The sequence below is a fragment of the Perca flavescens genome, chromosome 21 (genome assembly GCF_004354835.1).
Source record: "Perca flavescens isolate YP-PL-M2 chromosome 21, PFLA_1.0, whole genome shotgun sequence".
Classification (NCBI taxonomy): domain Eukaryota; kingdom Metazoa; phylum Chordata; class Actinopteri; order Perciformes; family Percidae; genus Perca; species Perca flavescens.
The window spans coordinates 9,524,769-9,540,440 of record NC_041351.1 but is presented as its reverse complement, the minus strand read 5'-3'; the positions used below and the strand labels follow the sequence as shown (position 1 = coordinate 9,540,440).

The 15,672-nt window shown below is 40.6% G+C and overlaps 1 protein-coding gene across 2 annotated transcripts; it reads right to left on the bottom strand.

The window, feature by feature from the left end:
- Window positions 1-685: 685 nt before the first annotated feature.
- On the bottom strand, window positions 686-15,616 carry LOC114548161 (cytohesin-1). 2 transcript variants are annotated; one of them, XM_028567923.1, is made up of 12 exons: window positions 15,489-15,616; window positions 10,330-10,412; window positions 7,468-7,532; window positions 6,900-6,966; window positions 6,338-6,456; window positions 5,412-5,605; window positions 4,172-4,320; window positions 3,685-3,796; window positions 3,013-3,089; window positions 2,836-2,907; window positions 1,681-1,835; window positions 686-1,596 (listed from the first exon to the last, which is right to left on the bottom strand). In XM_028567923.1, the coding sequence occupies exons 1-12, from the start codon at window positions 15,514-15,516 to the stop codon at window positions 1,518-1,520; spliced, it is 1,200 nt and encodes a 399-aa protein (XP_028423724.1). In that variant the 5' UTR covers window positions 15,517-15,616; the 3' UTR covers window positions 686-1,517. The 2 variants fall into 2 exon arrangements, with proteins under 2 accessions (XP_028423724.1, XP_028423725.1); XM_028567924.1 differs by lacking the exon at window positions 15,489-15,616 and adding an exon at window positions 13,401-13,421 and having other exon boundaries at window positions 3,013-3,091; window positions 3,684-3,796.
- Between the last annotated feature and the right edge of the window lie 56 nt (window positions 15,617-15,672).

Sequence of the window (15,672 nt, the reverse complement as noted above, 5' to 3'; positions counted from 1 at the left end):
CTGGTTTTGCTATTCCTTTTTAATTATAGAAACAAAAAAAGCCCCTTGTAACTTCAAAACTTAATCTTTTCAACTTGATACATTTATGACTAAGGAAGCCATCACTCAAAGCAAGAAGCTGACTAAAGTAATACGTTTAAGTCTTTTGTGAGATGCCACTCTGATCTTGTTTGTTTTTACACTGAAATATTTGATGGGTTGCGATAAGTCAGCTTAGCACGCACTGTTTTGTTAAAATCACACAAGTCGTTTCTGGGAATCTCCCCGCTCTGCCAACAGCGTGATTGCTACATTTGAAATGATTAGATGTAGATAAGAAAAGCAGGAAATAACTGTGTGGGGCAAGATTGATAGTGTGATATCTGGTGTGCACGAGGGACTGTTTGTCTTAAATGAGTTCACAGATGGTTTCATCAACACAATGTTGAATGCTTGAGCTGTTGAAGCTCTACGGTCAGATTCACACTTTAATACCTGATTAGAAGTCTAAATTTAGTTTGATCACAATTGATTTTAACACAGCAAGGTCTGAGTGAAAAGGGAAACTTGTGTCAAACTTACTTATTGAATTGTCTAAATTAACAAAGCAATCACAATACTTTAGACAAAACAATTACAGTAATTCTGGGTTTGAAATGCTGCTACACTTTAATTTCATGACAAATGTCAAACATGAAAAACAAAGTTGAATGTTGGTTTGCAAGCCTTTAATGACACAAAACTCCGAACAATAAATGACAAGAAATCTGGATAAATAAATAATTAGCTATTTATGCATGACCTTCATTTTTATAAACAGTTCTTTGACAAAATACCAACAGCAGTAAGAAAACTGGCTTAGAAAGGCGCTTTTTATGGCAAATCTGACTAAACAAAGTCCAGCGTCACAGACGAGATGACTAAATTGGTTTTCCATCCGATATCTTCATCAACGGTTTTAATGTGGGTTTAATCCATGTCTGAAAAACACCAACTGATCAAAATGAAAGTGTCTTTCACAATGTGAAGAAAGGCTTTTATCAAACATCAGCAAGTGTCTTTTTCTCACCTTGTGTTCAAATGTGAACTCAATTAATGAATGTATCAGTAAGTTCCATTCTGACTGTAAACATCTCCTGTTGAGACCAAACCGAGAGTATGTATGAGGTGGCTCTGAGGGGAAATCAGACATTACAGCAGATTGTAGGTGGAGCGGTACTTCCAACCAGAGAGCACAGCATCGATACAGTACCGCAGCAGTAGAGTGTTCAAAAGGAGGATAAATAAATAAAATAAAAAAAAAATAGGTTTTCGACTGATTTTATCTCTATATGGGAAATTAAACTTTAAACAAAAGCTGTAGAGAACGAGGTGTCGGTACTGAAAGTGCGCCAGTTAAAAAAGGTGACAACAGCTTCTTTTAAAGCTGAATCCTCTCTGTAAGGTCCACGTGTCGCTGCAGCAGCAGCAGGAGTATCAGGTCCACATCCAGTCAGCGGCGTTAAGTCTAAACTTTCAAAGTTTGATCCTCAGCAGCTCTACAGCCCCTTCAGAGAGGAGACCTTCTTCTTCCGAGCAGCCAGCATCTCGTAGAACGGGTCTTTGCTGATGGCGGCTCTGCAGGTGGAAGAGGAAGGAGGGTTAGATACGAGACTTCATACGGACCATCTGCAGAGCAGAGGCAGTTTAAATGTGGCTCACTTGATGCTGTTGATCCATTCATCCTTCTCCTCTGCCGTCGGGGCAGAGATTCTGTAAAAAGTGTGGTTTCCCTCGACGACGCGTCCGTCTGCCTCCGTCTTGCATGCTTTGATCACCTGATCTTTGTGGTCGGAGATGAAGAGCTCGAAGCAGTTCTGTGAGAGAGCAAATAACAAGATGACTATACTATGACTTTTTATGACTATTTTTCCCGACATACTGTACTATGACTTCTAATGACTTTTTATGACATAATATACTACACATTTTTTATTACTTTTTTGACATACTATACTATGACTTCTTATGACTTTTGTTCCCCGACATAGTATTGTATGACGTTTTCCAACTTTTTCACCGACATACCATACTATGACTTTTTTATTACTTCCGACATACTATACTATTCATAATATACATACTATGACTTTTTTCGACATACTTTTTATGACATACTATGACTTTTTTCCCCCGCTATACTATGACTTTTTTCTACATACTATACTATTACTTTTTTTATAACTTTTTTTCGTCATGCTATACTATGACTTTTTTTCGACATGCTATACTATGACCTTTTCTGACATACTATACTATGACTTTTTTTCGTCATGCTATACTATGACTTTTTTTCGACATGTTATACTATGACCTTTTCTGACATGCTATACTATGACTTTTTTTCGACATGTTATACTATGACCTTTTCTGACATACTATACTATGACTTTTTTTCGTCATGCTATACTATGACCTTTTCTGACATACTATACTATGACTTTTTTTCGACATGCTATACTATGACTTTTTTTCGACATGCTATACTATGACTTTTTTTCGACATGTTATACTATGACCTTTTCTGACATACTATACTATGACTTTTTTTCGACATGCTATACTATGACCTTTTCTGACATACTATGACTTTTTTATGCCATCTATTTGAATTATGTCGCATTGATACAGTGTTCCAAGGAGTTACCGCAAACTTAAACTATTTAGTGCCATCTTACAATCAATATTTACTATTATAGTAAATATAAGTGTGTCGCTGATGTAACTAGTTAGAACTCTAAGTGGAAATGAGGTCTTAAAAGGCAGAAATGGTCAGTTATATGATCAAATGTGGCAAAGAGTGAAGAAAGAGTTTACCGGTTTCTTGGAGTCATCGACTTCTCTGACACTCAGATTTTCCAGTGGAATAATTCCTCTGGGTTCTTTATCCTTGTAAAAAGCAGAGAGAGACACAAGTCTAAGTACTTACTTCAGCCTACATACAGCATTTATCGGATATCTCTTCTCTTATATAGCCAAACCGTAATTACTTACAGTCGTGTATTCAAAGTAGTAGAGGCAGTTATCTGTAAGAATAAACCAGCGTCTCTTCCAGGTCTTAACTCGTCCACCTGAGGAGAGATTACAGGTGAGCTACGTTTTCAATAAAAGACACAAAACTTGAGTTATTGGAGCAGAAAGCTGAACTTTATAGGATGACAGCGACACTCTGAAGCACACTGACTGCACAAATCTGCAGGTCAAATATCGAGCCTACTGCAAAGGCGAAAGCGGTTAAAACTTGGGTCAGTGACCAGCAGTTAGAAACTACTTTTTACATCCGGGCTTAACAGCACATAGCGTGAATGATCTTTCTTTAATCTAAATCAAACTGTGATGTGAGGGTGAATGCACACAGCCAGTGGGAGTAGAAAGGCAGGGAGGGGGGCAGCTCAGAAGCAAAGCAGTGCAATAAAGCTGTGGAGTTTAAGGGTACATACCTCCTGGAGTCAAAAACCCATGAAACACAAACAAACAAGAAGAATGTCAACAAAAGAATATGACAAAAATACAATACTATAAGTTTGTCCTCCTCATGTCAAAAGGTGCTGTTACACACCCAGTCCACTAAAGGGCCTTCCAGCTCACAGTGACTAACAACAGGATCAAGATCAAGACTGAACAAGTTAAATTAGGTGAACTATGTCACCACATGGATGCACATACCGAGTTTCAGCAGCCATCCTTCTCGGTCGGGGTTAAAGAAGGTGTGTGTGAGGTCATTTCCATCATCCTCTGGGATCTTAAAGGGTTCATTCTTGATGCTGTCGTACAGGTTCTACAGGCAGTGATGGGATGCAGCATTTACTCAAGTACTATACTTAAGTACAGTTTGGAGGTACTTTACTTGAGTATTCCCATTTTATGTTACTTTCTACATCTACTCCACTACGTTGCAATGGCAAATATTGTACATTTCACTCCACTACATTTATTTTACAGCTTAATTTACTAGTTACTTTGCAGTGTCGCATTATTGATACAAGATATGATAAACTAATAAATTATTACATATTTTAATGGATTAACATCCTCGGCAGTACATCAAGTAATTAAAATGAGCCCCACTTTTACTTAAGTAAATATTTGAACGTTTGTGTTGCTTTTTTATGTCAGAAGCAGGAAGGTTTTTAGGAAAATCTACGTCTCTCACCCTGAGTAGCTCCTCTGGCAGGTCTCCTCCATCATTGATGCCTCTGTTCATCGCTGTGAATCTCTGAACGGAGGGTTTGTCCTTCACATTAGGGTTGTGTAGGCTGGTGTTCAACATGATCACAGCAAACGACAACACATAACAGGTATCTGTGAAAAAAAGCATTGAGCTATCATTTTCTTGGTTGCAGTTGAGCCAGCTAGCCAAACTTTGTACTTTTTCAGGACTCAACCACTAAAATAAGAACAGAGTTTAAAATGTCATGTTTCTCAGTACTATTATGTACCTGATGAGGATAGTTCCTCTTACTAGCATACAATAGCTGGTGTCACTTACTTATGCATTAAAAATGATTTCAACATGGAGGAGATACAGTTGTCTGTGATGTGAATTTGTGATTGAGTCTGAACATTTTCAGAGCCCTTCATACATTATGTGACCAGAATACAAACTATGAAAAGGACTTTTTGGGAAGAATAATTGTTTTACTGCTGACCCCTGAATTAAATTCTGTATTTTTACTTTTTGTATCTTACTCAAAAAAGAAAAAAGGTACAAAAAACTGTGACTGTAAAGGCGGTTACACACCAACCAGACAACCAACCGTCGGCAGAAAAGGCAGTCGGACTGATCAGTCTCCCTGAGTTGGTCCAAAAAGTGCCTCAGAACACACTGAAGAGACAAGACGTAATACATCTCCATAGCAGCAGGCGCCGCTAATTTGTATTGTTGCCCACAAAATGATAACCGGCAGCTGATTGGACGAACGCGTCACGTGGGTTTGTTTTCTCCAGAAATTCAAAGCCAGACTGTCATGGCGGCTCGTTCAGAATACGATCTCATATTGTACTAAAATAGTTCACTGAAACATGTTTCTGAAAACATTTTAAGCGAGAAATAGGCCGTGCAGTTGCTGAATCTGTCTTCATTTCAGATCGACAAAGGTCAGTTTAAAAGATTTTCCTCAGATTTTGAGAGACTCTAGTCACGCTCATTCCGCTCGCCATTTCCGGGTGAGTCCCGACTGCCCTGCTGCCGACGGAACATGTCAGGTCGGCCAAAATGAACGCCGACAGCCCCTCAGATGGACGACGGCACGGGACACACCGAACAGACTCGAGTCACAGACCTCGCCAGACTGTCCCACGGCTGATTATCAGGTTAGTGTGTCAGCGCCTTAAACTTGTTTTTTTCCTATGGTCTTTTTTTATTTCTACGCTCTGAACGGACAGACAGGTACCTGTGCTCTGAAACACTCCAGGGTTACAGCGACAGTATCGCAGGGCGAACGCCTCCATCATGCGGTCAATCTTCTGAGCCTCACCCGGCAGCCTGAAGCTCCACAGGAACTGCCTGAGAGCCTGAACCAGGTTCAAGTCTGTGAACTCGTGTAACTCCAGGAAAGCGTGCAGAACCTCAATGTTGAAGTCATCTCTGCAACACACACACACACTGACTGAGGTCATCAGGCACTGAGGAGACAAGTACACGTAGCACTCAAATACAAAGATCAAAATATATTTTTCTTTACACACACACACACACACACACACACACACACACACACACACACACACACACACACACACACACACACACACACACACACACACACACACACACACACACACACACACACACACACACACACACACACACACACACACACACACACACACACACACACACACACACACACACACACACACACACACACACACACACACACACACATCAGGAACTGAATGCAGCTCTGTTTAGCTCCCCGAGTTGGAGTTGAGTGGAGTTGGATGAGATGTAACAACATGGATAAAAACTGATTAATGGATGATTTTTTAGAACTGCTAATGCACCAATAATGTTGGACACATACAAACATGAACAGCTCTGGAAAAAGGGTTCTGTGGGTCTGTTAATATTTTTTCGGAAAACCTTTTGAACATGTCTCAGTAGGAGAAGCAAAGGTGGATATAATAAAATGAATGATGGCTGAATTCCATTAAGCTGATTTAGTTTCAGGGTCCTGGTATTGTGCATGCTGGATCACTACTTTGGGACATTTGAATAGAACAAAGCCATCTTTAATGTTATAAGTGACGCAGTTTTTTTTCTTCTATGACAAATCAAAATGTCTTAGTTAGAAGGGCCATCTTCAGTTCCGCTTACCTCTCCCCTAGGTAGTCGCCGATAGCGGTTTTATTAAGCCCCTCGCCCTTGTAGAGAAACTGGGCGATGTCATGGCTGGTGTTTTTCAGCAGGGAGCTGTCAATCAAGAAGCGAATCCCCTGAGGGAGAAAATCAGAACACACAACTCAGTCTGAACATCTTTTACACAAAATACAATGAATATGAACTTCTTCAATATCAATCTTGTCCAATGAGGTACGAACACCTAGTGATTATATGTATCACTTGTTATTATTTTGAAAAAAGTCCAGCTTGTCAGTTTCCCCACTGTCTTAATATTGATCTAAAGCCGCAACCACAGTCAATCATTTTCAGCCAGTTTTTGCAGATTCTCCTTTGTGAGGATTTGCTTCTTTTTTCTGTCCATCATTGCAAACTAATTATCTCTGGGTTTTGGGCTGTTGGTCGGACAAAAAGAATAATCGATAAATCAATGAATCAAGACATAAACAATAGAATTATTGACAATGAAAATATTGTTTAGCTGCAGCCCTACACTTATCGGTTACATTAAGGAGGGCAGAGCCTGGTTGGTTCTCACCTTCTTGGGGTCCATGTTGAACTTCTTTCGGCCCATGGCCATCTGTTTATTCCTCTGCATACTTTTCCTAAAAACAGATAAAGAGAACAGACACTTAATACATGGCTCTGCAAAATAGACAGAAAATTAATTAACAGCAATTTCAATAAACATAATTGAGTGTGGAGATTCATATCCCACAGCCATCTTCAGCTGAAGAAGGTGAAGCTTTCAAATACGGTTGAAATCTCCCAGAATAGCCAAGTAAGTGGAACTTGTGTTTAGAATATTTATCACTGAATATATTTGGGGTGTGAACTGTTGGTCAGACAAAAAGCAATATGAGGACCTCAGCTTTGGCTTTGGGAAAATGCAAAAGCCATTTTTACAAACTAAACGATCATTGGACAAAATATTCAACAGATGAACCGATAATGTAATTAGTTGCAGCCCTAATTCCCACAAGGCAGTGGGGCTGTGTTCTGTGCGTCAGGCAGCTTTCCACATGAACACACTTCCACTAAAACAAAGGTTGAGTGGACCATGACTGCCTACACACAAGCACAGAAATGGTTGAGAGATACTTTACCGCTCTTCAGTTATGCCCAGGTTGTCAATCTCGCTGGTTACCTCTGCTATCTCATCCTTCAGCCTCTGAAAGCAGACAGACAGAGAGGAGGAGAGTGATGAAACAGAAAGCAGGAAACAACTACAGACATACACAGTATACATGTGACATGTGTGTGATGTCCGACCCTTTCACGTACACCTCTGGAGATGCTTGATCTCACCGGCAGCCCAATCCATTACACATGGTTGTCTGTTCCAGCTACATCTCACTGACCAACACATCGAGACAAGCACTTCTTAGAGAAGAGATGACCCAGAAGAAAAAAACCTAAAAGTGCAGACGTGATTCTCTCTCAGGCCAATTCATTCTTCCTCACGACTTCCTCACGTTTTGTGGAACAGCCGCCCTCTGCACAAAATCCTCTCTGGGAGCTGCAGCACCTGTTCTGTGGTCAGAGCCGACCACCCTTCCCGTTTCCCTGTCCCCGCTCCTCCTCTCCCCTGTGCTGACCCAGATTTATCAACGTGCCTTCCCCCCATGACGCCCCCCCTGGGCTGTTTGAGTGCCACACTGGTGTGGAGACAGGAATATGCCGGATCAAAGACTTTGGCTGGCTTAGCGGAGCTGCCTGGAGCTAACCCGGAGAGCTCAGAGGTTATGGGAGGAAAGAAGAGAGGAGAGAAACAGATGGAGGAACACTGAGCCCAGCAGAAAAGATAATGAACTAAGATTAGATAATTATAGAAGAGAAAGAGAAGTAGACGAGGCCGGTGTCCCAGATTAGAGCTACAATAAGTGAGTGTGTGTAATATGTAATATGTGTGAAAACCAGGTTAACAAGGTAAATAACTTCACTTGTCTGGATTCCTACATGGTTCCTCCATGGTTACACCCCCTATTAAACGAATAGCGTCCTCTGTCTCCATTACTGGAATACTTCATGGCTCATTACCCATCAGCCCACCAGGGCAACACAGGGCGGGGCTTAGAGGAGAGAAGCACCGAACGAGAGTAGACATCTGTAATAAACTCCATCAATCTAGTTGCACAGCGTCACTCCAGAGGCTGTGTTTGTCTTTATCTTTGTGTGTGTGTTTTCTTTGTGTGTGTGTTTTTTTTGCTGACTGAGGACGAGGGACTAGTGATGGGGTTCAATAGCATTTTAGCTAATTTTAATCCTGTTCTGAATCCTTGTAGAATCTTTTTGAGTAGTTTGTTTAATGAGTAATGATAACATCGACGTTAAATAATATATGCACTATTGTTATTTCACTCAGTATCAAACCTAAACCACTGAGATTCTACTGTGTTAAAAGGGTGTAGGGCTTTCATCACATACTTTCTCGTTGCTCTGTTGCTTCGCATTTGCTCAGCATATCCATCTGGGAACTTTCCATTGGAGAACTGTTGGCCAAATCAACCAATCAGATCAAACTCTTGCCGAAACCAGTCGGGAGAAGAGCAAAAACATTTTCCTCCGAGAAAAGCCTCCAGTGATGTTTTTTGCTCAAACTTTCAATGAAGGAATACTTTCTAATTTGGATAAAACTTGCGCGATAGCTACGCTCATCTCATCCGTAAACCCGCCTCAAAACCAACGCTGATTGGTCGGTCGTTTGGCGAACGACTCCAAATTTTCTCTATCTCAAGATGCCAGACTGATCTACGAGTAGAAAAATGGAGCTTGCGAGATCCGGACAATCTCACGAGGCTATAATTTAATATCTTGAGCTTTGCATTTAGTCGAGCAAAATAAGCAATTTATGTACAATTAATCAGAAATAATTGACAGATAACAAACACGTCAATTATTTCCTCGATTCATCTTTTAGATGTTTTGTCTTTAAAATGTCAAAAAATAGTAAAGTTTCTAAAACTCATGTTGATGTCATGAAACTGATCTACCAACAGTCCAAAACCCAAAAATATTGGTTATTTTATTTAACATTTAGCATTTATTTATCTACAATTTTGTTCATGATAATAAGGCAAGCTATTACCCACAATCTTGCAAAACAAATGTACCCAGATAAAGAGCTGACACAACAATCCCCCTAATTTATTTAAGGTTGAAGGGGGACTGAGGCAGGGGGGTCAAACTGTCCCTCCAGGCAGAGAGAGCGTGAGGACACACACACATACATACATACATACATACATACATACACACACACACACACACACACACTAGGTCCACCCCCCTCGTACACATGCAGCCCACACAAAGAGGATCATCCGTCTTGAATGCATACAGTAATGCTCTGGTGGTCATACGCCTATACCCCCACCCTCCAAACACACACAGACCTCCCTAGGCACACTGGTCTAGACACGGAGGTACGGATCTACCCAAGGACACAGGGAGAAGAAAGAACTCCCAGAACAATGTGATGTTCAGACAAAGAGATAAAAATGGAAAGCAAACAATGCACTGTGGGATTTTGTCATCCCTACAATTCTCTGAAATAATTCAAATGGTTTAAAAGGATAGGCTTACTCTTTCAAGTGACTTTAAACTTTTCAAGCCTGTCATTAAAACCGTTTTTGCTTGCTGTAGTCATTCCTCCTGTTCATACTGACCATTAAAAGATCCCTCCCTAAATCCAGTTTTCGTTCTGTGCAAAAATGTATTCAAATGTTTTACTGAAGTTGGCAGACAAATCAAGTGGCTATCTTCCAAAATGAGCATTTTTAGTACCAAACTCCCTCTTTGTGTTATTTTCCTTCTTTTTCTTATTTCCTTCCTCTGCAGCTCAACAGAGAAACACTAAAAACACATGTTTTTCACAGAAAGGCCCAAGAAGTTGAACTCCAGAAGAAGGTTAAACAAATGTTTTAAAGAAATAAAAAGGTGTAAGGGAGTAGAGTGTGTGTTATTACTTGTATGTCCTGCAGTAGCACTTGTTTTCTGCGGCGGATGCTTTCCAGCTCCTGTCTCTCCTCTGGACTGAGGTCATCAGGCACTGAGGAGACAAGTACACGTAGCACTCAAATACAAAGATCAAATATATTTTCACACACACACACACACACACACACACACACACACACACACACACACACACACACACACACACACACACACACACACACACACACACACACACACACACACACACACACACACACACACACACACACACACACACACACACACACACACACACACACCAATCGTTAATAACTGTACAAATGAAACATTATTTCATGATAGAAAGCCTGGAGGTGGAGGAGGCTGAGAGAATGAACTCTGCAGAGAAGAAGTGAATCTATAAAGTTGGTACAGATTAACTCCTACTTTTAGTATGATTTTATCAGACTAAAAGTAGGAGGACTAAACAATACAGTATTCATATTACGTATTACTGCCTTTTATTTAACACACACACCCTAAACTGTACATGGCCAAGGGTGTACTCTGATAGAGCAGTTCAGACACACATGGGTTTCTGCAGAGGAACGATAAGGTGAAGAGGGAAATGTGGATCTGTCAGTCATCGACCTGTGGTTTTTCTTAAGAAAACTTGAGCGAGAAAAAAAAGAAAGTTTCAATTCCAGTAATGAGAGGGAATGCAGCAGGTAAAAGTACTGTGCTGATCTGCATATTTCAGCAATGTCACACCTCTGCACTGTCAACTATAACTGGGGTTTCTCTCCACTGGGTGCCTCATAATAAACCTTCTGCTATGGCTATTCTAAAAAAGGCTCTAACCAGTGACAAAGGGTGAAGAAAAGGCATAATTAGTGCAGAGCTACAAGAAGTCTTAGAGGACATGTCGAGCTGTGCTGCTGCTGTTTTTCTAGTTTTCTGTTTTCTCTGGAGCAACAAATAAAAAGAGAGGAATAACTCCTCATGTTCCATCAATATGTATTACATTTTACAATGATTTTAGTCATTTCAACAATATATAAACTCTAAAATCAATATGTCAATCAAAAATGTGCTTTTTATTGGTCAAATATCTTCAATGTCTAAGCAATTTCAAACATTTTTTTTTACACCTCATCATATGGACTTGTGAGGCACTGAATTACAGCATTACTGTATATCATTTTGGCTATAAGACTTGAAAGTTCACCTTGGACAAAAAGAAAATCCTAGCTCAAGGTCAACTTACTAGCTTTTTCAGGGGCTTTCAACCACATCTTACAGTCTTCCTCAGCAGATGGAGTATACAGGGGCTACAATCTACCTATACAATCAGATAATATACAATGATCTGATATAGAGGGCTACGACTAACAACTATTTCCACGATCAATTAACCTTGACGATTACTGTAATACATTTCATAATTTTTAGTTCAGTTTTCTTTGTGGGTCTCTATATCTGTGCTTATTCTATATCTTACCTTGTTTTGTTGATTGTTGATTAATTAATTGGTCTAAAAAATATCAGAAAATAATGAAGAATCATAACCTCCCCCAGCCTAAGTTGACAAAATGTTTGTTTTATTCAACTAAGAAAACTCAAAAGTTTATCTTCATAGAAGACAAAAAAAGTAAATATTGACATTTGAGAAGCTGCTGATTTTGGCTTAAAGTGCTCATATTATGCTTTTTGGCTTTTCCCCTTTCGTTTATTGTGTTATATATCTTTTTTTGTGCATGTTATAGGTTTACAAAGTGAAAAAGCCCAAAATCCACCCCAAAGGGACTTACCATCTTGCAGAGAAAACGCTGTTCACAAACTGCTCCAAACAGCTCTACTGTAGTCCAGCCTTTACTTCCGTGACGAACGTGCGTCACTTTGTAACACATGTTATAATGCTCGCCTAGCTGCTAGCGTGGCACGCCCTCATACTCTGCAATTGACTAGCTAGCAGTGCTCACCTAGCTACTGTGTGACTCCCAACAAAGATAGGAACAGAAGTGAGATGCCTCATTCTGTAGCTAAAACAGAGAGCTCAACACACAGGGTGAAAAGAGGAGCTGCAGCAATGTGCAGTACAACAAAAATATGGTGTTTGTTGAAAATTAAACCACATAAACCTATTCTGGTACAACCTGCAAATACAATTATGAACTTGAAAATGAGCATAATATGAGCACTTTAAAGCGTAACCTAAACTTTTATCCAATTCCCTAAACTGGTGCCGATGAATATTGTCTATCAACTAGTACATTAATTGACTAATTGTTTCAACTCTACATATGATAACGTTATAATTCATATTGTGAATCTGTTGAACTGCATCTCAGGAGATGCAGACACCTCTGACTATGTTTAAGGCAAATTAAGTAAAGCTCAACAATCTGTAATGATTGTTTACATACTGCAAACATACAGACAGTGACGCATTCGCTCATCACATATACAGACCCCTCGCCCACAGAGAAAGGTTTAAGTAGGCCGGAGCAGCTCTTATTATAAACCTGAGGACAAGAATAACGCACTATTGTGAGCAGAGAGAGGCAGTGAAACTGACATTCATCCTCACTTCCTCTTTCTGGCTTTTCATTGAGAGGAAATAAGCAAGTAGCAAGTGGATTCATGACGGCTTATGAAACGGTCATATCCTCCTCCTCTCAAGCAAATAATCTCACACATTCTGACGTAAATAACAACCAGCTGCTCTGCATAGTCTGAAGGTCACGAGTGTCCGTTTGTGTTGACAAGTAATGGGACACCTTGTCTTAGCAATGCTGCTGATGATCAGCTGCTACGGACAACCAACATATCCAGGCCTAAAGTTCATTATCTATCCTTCTTTCACCCTCTTCTTTGTAAATTATACAACACATCACATCCTCTGAAGACACAATGACAAACTAAAACCACAGGTATATTCTGGCTTGGTTTCCGGCTCTGATGAGATTTTCTGACGAAGACATGATGACACATGCACGCACACACTCATTCAGATAAGTTTCTGCAAAAAAACTCTAATGCAGAAGTTATGACGCACTTGAACACCTACACATTTGTGTCATAATCCTGAGGTTCATACCAGAGAAAGCGTCTGTCTGCTGCTGAGTGGCTTCACCACCAGTCTCAGTGGTCCCAGTACTCCCAGTGCAGCTAAAAACAAGCTTCCATTCTCACCCCAGGTTTTTTCATAGAGTCCACAAGTCTAACTGAGTCACCAATCCCAGTAGAAAACAGCCTGTTTTCTGCAGTCCAATCTGGTTTCTCCAACAATAATCCAGTCCTGCCCGAGCCCTCCAATCCCAATCCTGTGGTCCTCTAGTCCAGCCTCCCTGCTTCTTAATCCTCAGGCACTCATTCCAACAGAGGGGAGAGGAGGGGAGCGAGCCTGCAGCTAAATGAGGACAAGTGTGTATCTGAGTGTGTGTGTGTGAGGGGAAAACGCTTGAACTCTCATCTCTCTCCCCCACCTCCCTCTGTCCATCTTGACTCCTCCCTCCCTCCCTCCCTCAGTGAGCAAAGCATCAAACACAGACTCCCCCACGTGGACACCTGTGCCCCAGAGAGGAAGAAGGGATGCGCAGTTTTCCCATCTTCAAAACAGTGTTTGGTAAAGAAATAAGGACAGTGCAGACATGACTCACATTCTCCTGGACACCAGCAACAACCAAAATGACAACAAATTACCAAACAACAGCTCACTGTTCTGGCAGAATTAAATCATTCATCATTCTCTGCTTATCACATGTGTTTGCTCATGTAAAACAACACACACATGCACCAACAACATCTCCCTCAGTTTGTTTCATTGTCTCACCCACAGGATTGCAGCTGACCCAGGACCTGAGGCAAAGCAGTTAGGACTAGACAATTATCTGTGTTTTGAGAGTGAGATTTTTAGTGTCTAGCACTGTTCACAAGGCAATAATTGTCTATTTCAGTGTTTATCAGGCGATAATTGTACACTTTAACGTGCAATGTTCCCTGGCTCAGAGGATAACAAGCTCAACAGAGTGATATAATCCTGCGGTTATGGTAAACTCCCTGGTGACTGATCGCATTCACACAGCCTTAAGGCTCAACAGTCCAATAACGACGCAGAAACAAATCCAAGCAGCAGGGGAAGAACAGGGGAGAAAAACTGTGCCTTAACACAGAAAAGGAAAAACATCCTTGTACGTGACAAAGAGAGGAAGTGAAGAAAATTATGACAACTTCAGCTGCTTTTTCAGGGTGGTGAAGTATTTTAAAGTGAAGTATATGTCAGGTGGGAAAGCGCTTAATGGACTACCAGTATTATAACAATGCTTAAAAACAAGGTATCACTCACAAGTGGGGAAAAAAAACAAACTATGAAAAGCGTCCTGTACTACTGGTAGTTCTGATATTTCCTACTTGAAAGCAGCTACTATTGAGTAGTCCATTTTGATAGCTTTTACTCAACTGACACAATGAGCCATCTTATTTTAAAGCACATTTGGTGAAATTTGTTTTGACAGGTTTTTTCCCCAAGCTGTAAAATACCTCATTGTAAAGCACCTCCTGTAAGAGTGTCTCAAACGTTTAGAGGAAACACTGGTGCAGTTGCGAGGAAGCTGATTTAGTTAATTGTTATGTTTTTGTGGCAAGTTCTCCCTCTCTGTACTGACCTTTTGCGGTCTCTCCACATCGTCCAACATTTTGGTCACAAATTGGGAAAAGAACAGAGAAGTGCATGCAGCCAAGTCAACTAAAAAGCCTAAGTATTTTTGAGGACATTTCCGTAATTTCCAACCGATAAAAGGGGGCATTGATTGCATTTATAAGGGGGCATTGATTGCATTTATAGACACGTGAACTAAAGTGCTGTACAATAAGCACAAACCCCCATGAGGTCTGGCCTCACTCCAGATTAATAATAATGAATCCCTTGTGCCAGTTAATAAAGACTGCCAAAGAGCATTAACAAATTAGTCAGATGAGGACTTGTTGCTTTCGCTCTGTCCTTAAGAAACGCAATGCCAAAACACATTAAACTACCAGCTATTCAGACAATACATACCTGCTCACTTTAGTTAGCGTTATATTGCGTTTCATATAAAGTTACGTTAGCTGGCTAGTTAGCGAGCTAAACTGGTTTACGTTAGCTAGCTAGCTCACATTAACTAAAGCGGGGGTCAGGCCAACTTACCAACTCCGTCTTCCGACTTTAAGACCATGTTTGTGCTGTAGGTCAACGCTGGCTTAGATAAATTAAATCTTTCACTTTAAAGTAACTTTAAAGATCGAAAGGTGTCTGTATTCCCTCCAAGTTACCGTTAGACTGGCAGTTAATGACAACTGTCTGTGCAGAGAGAGACAGCCGGTGTTGGGGC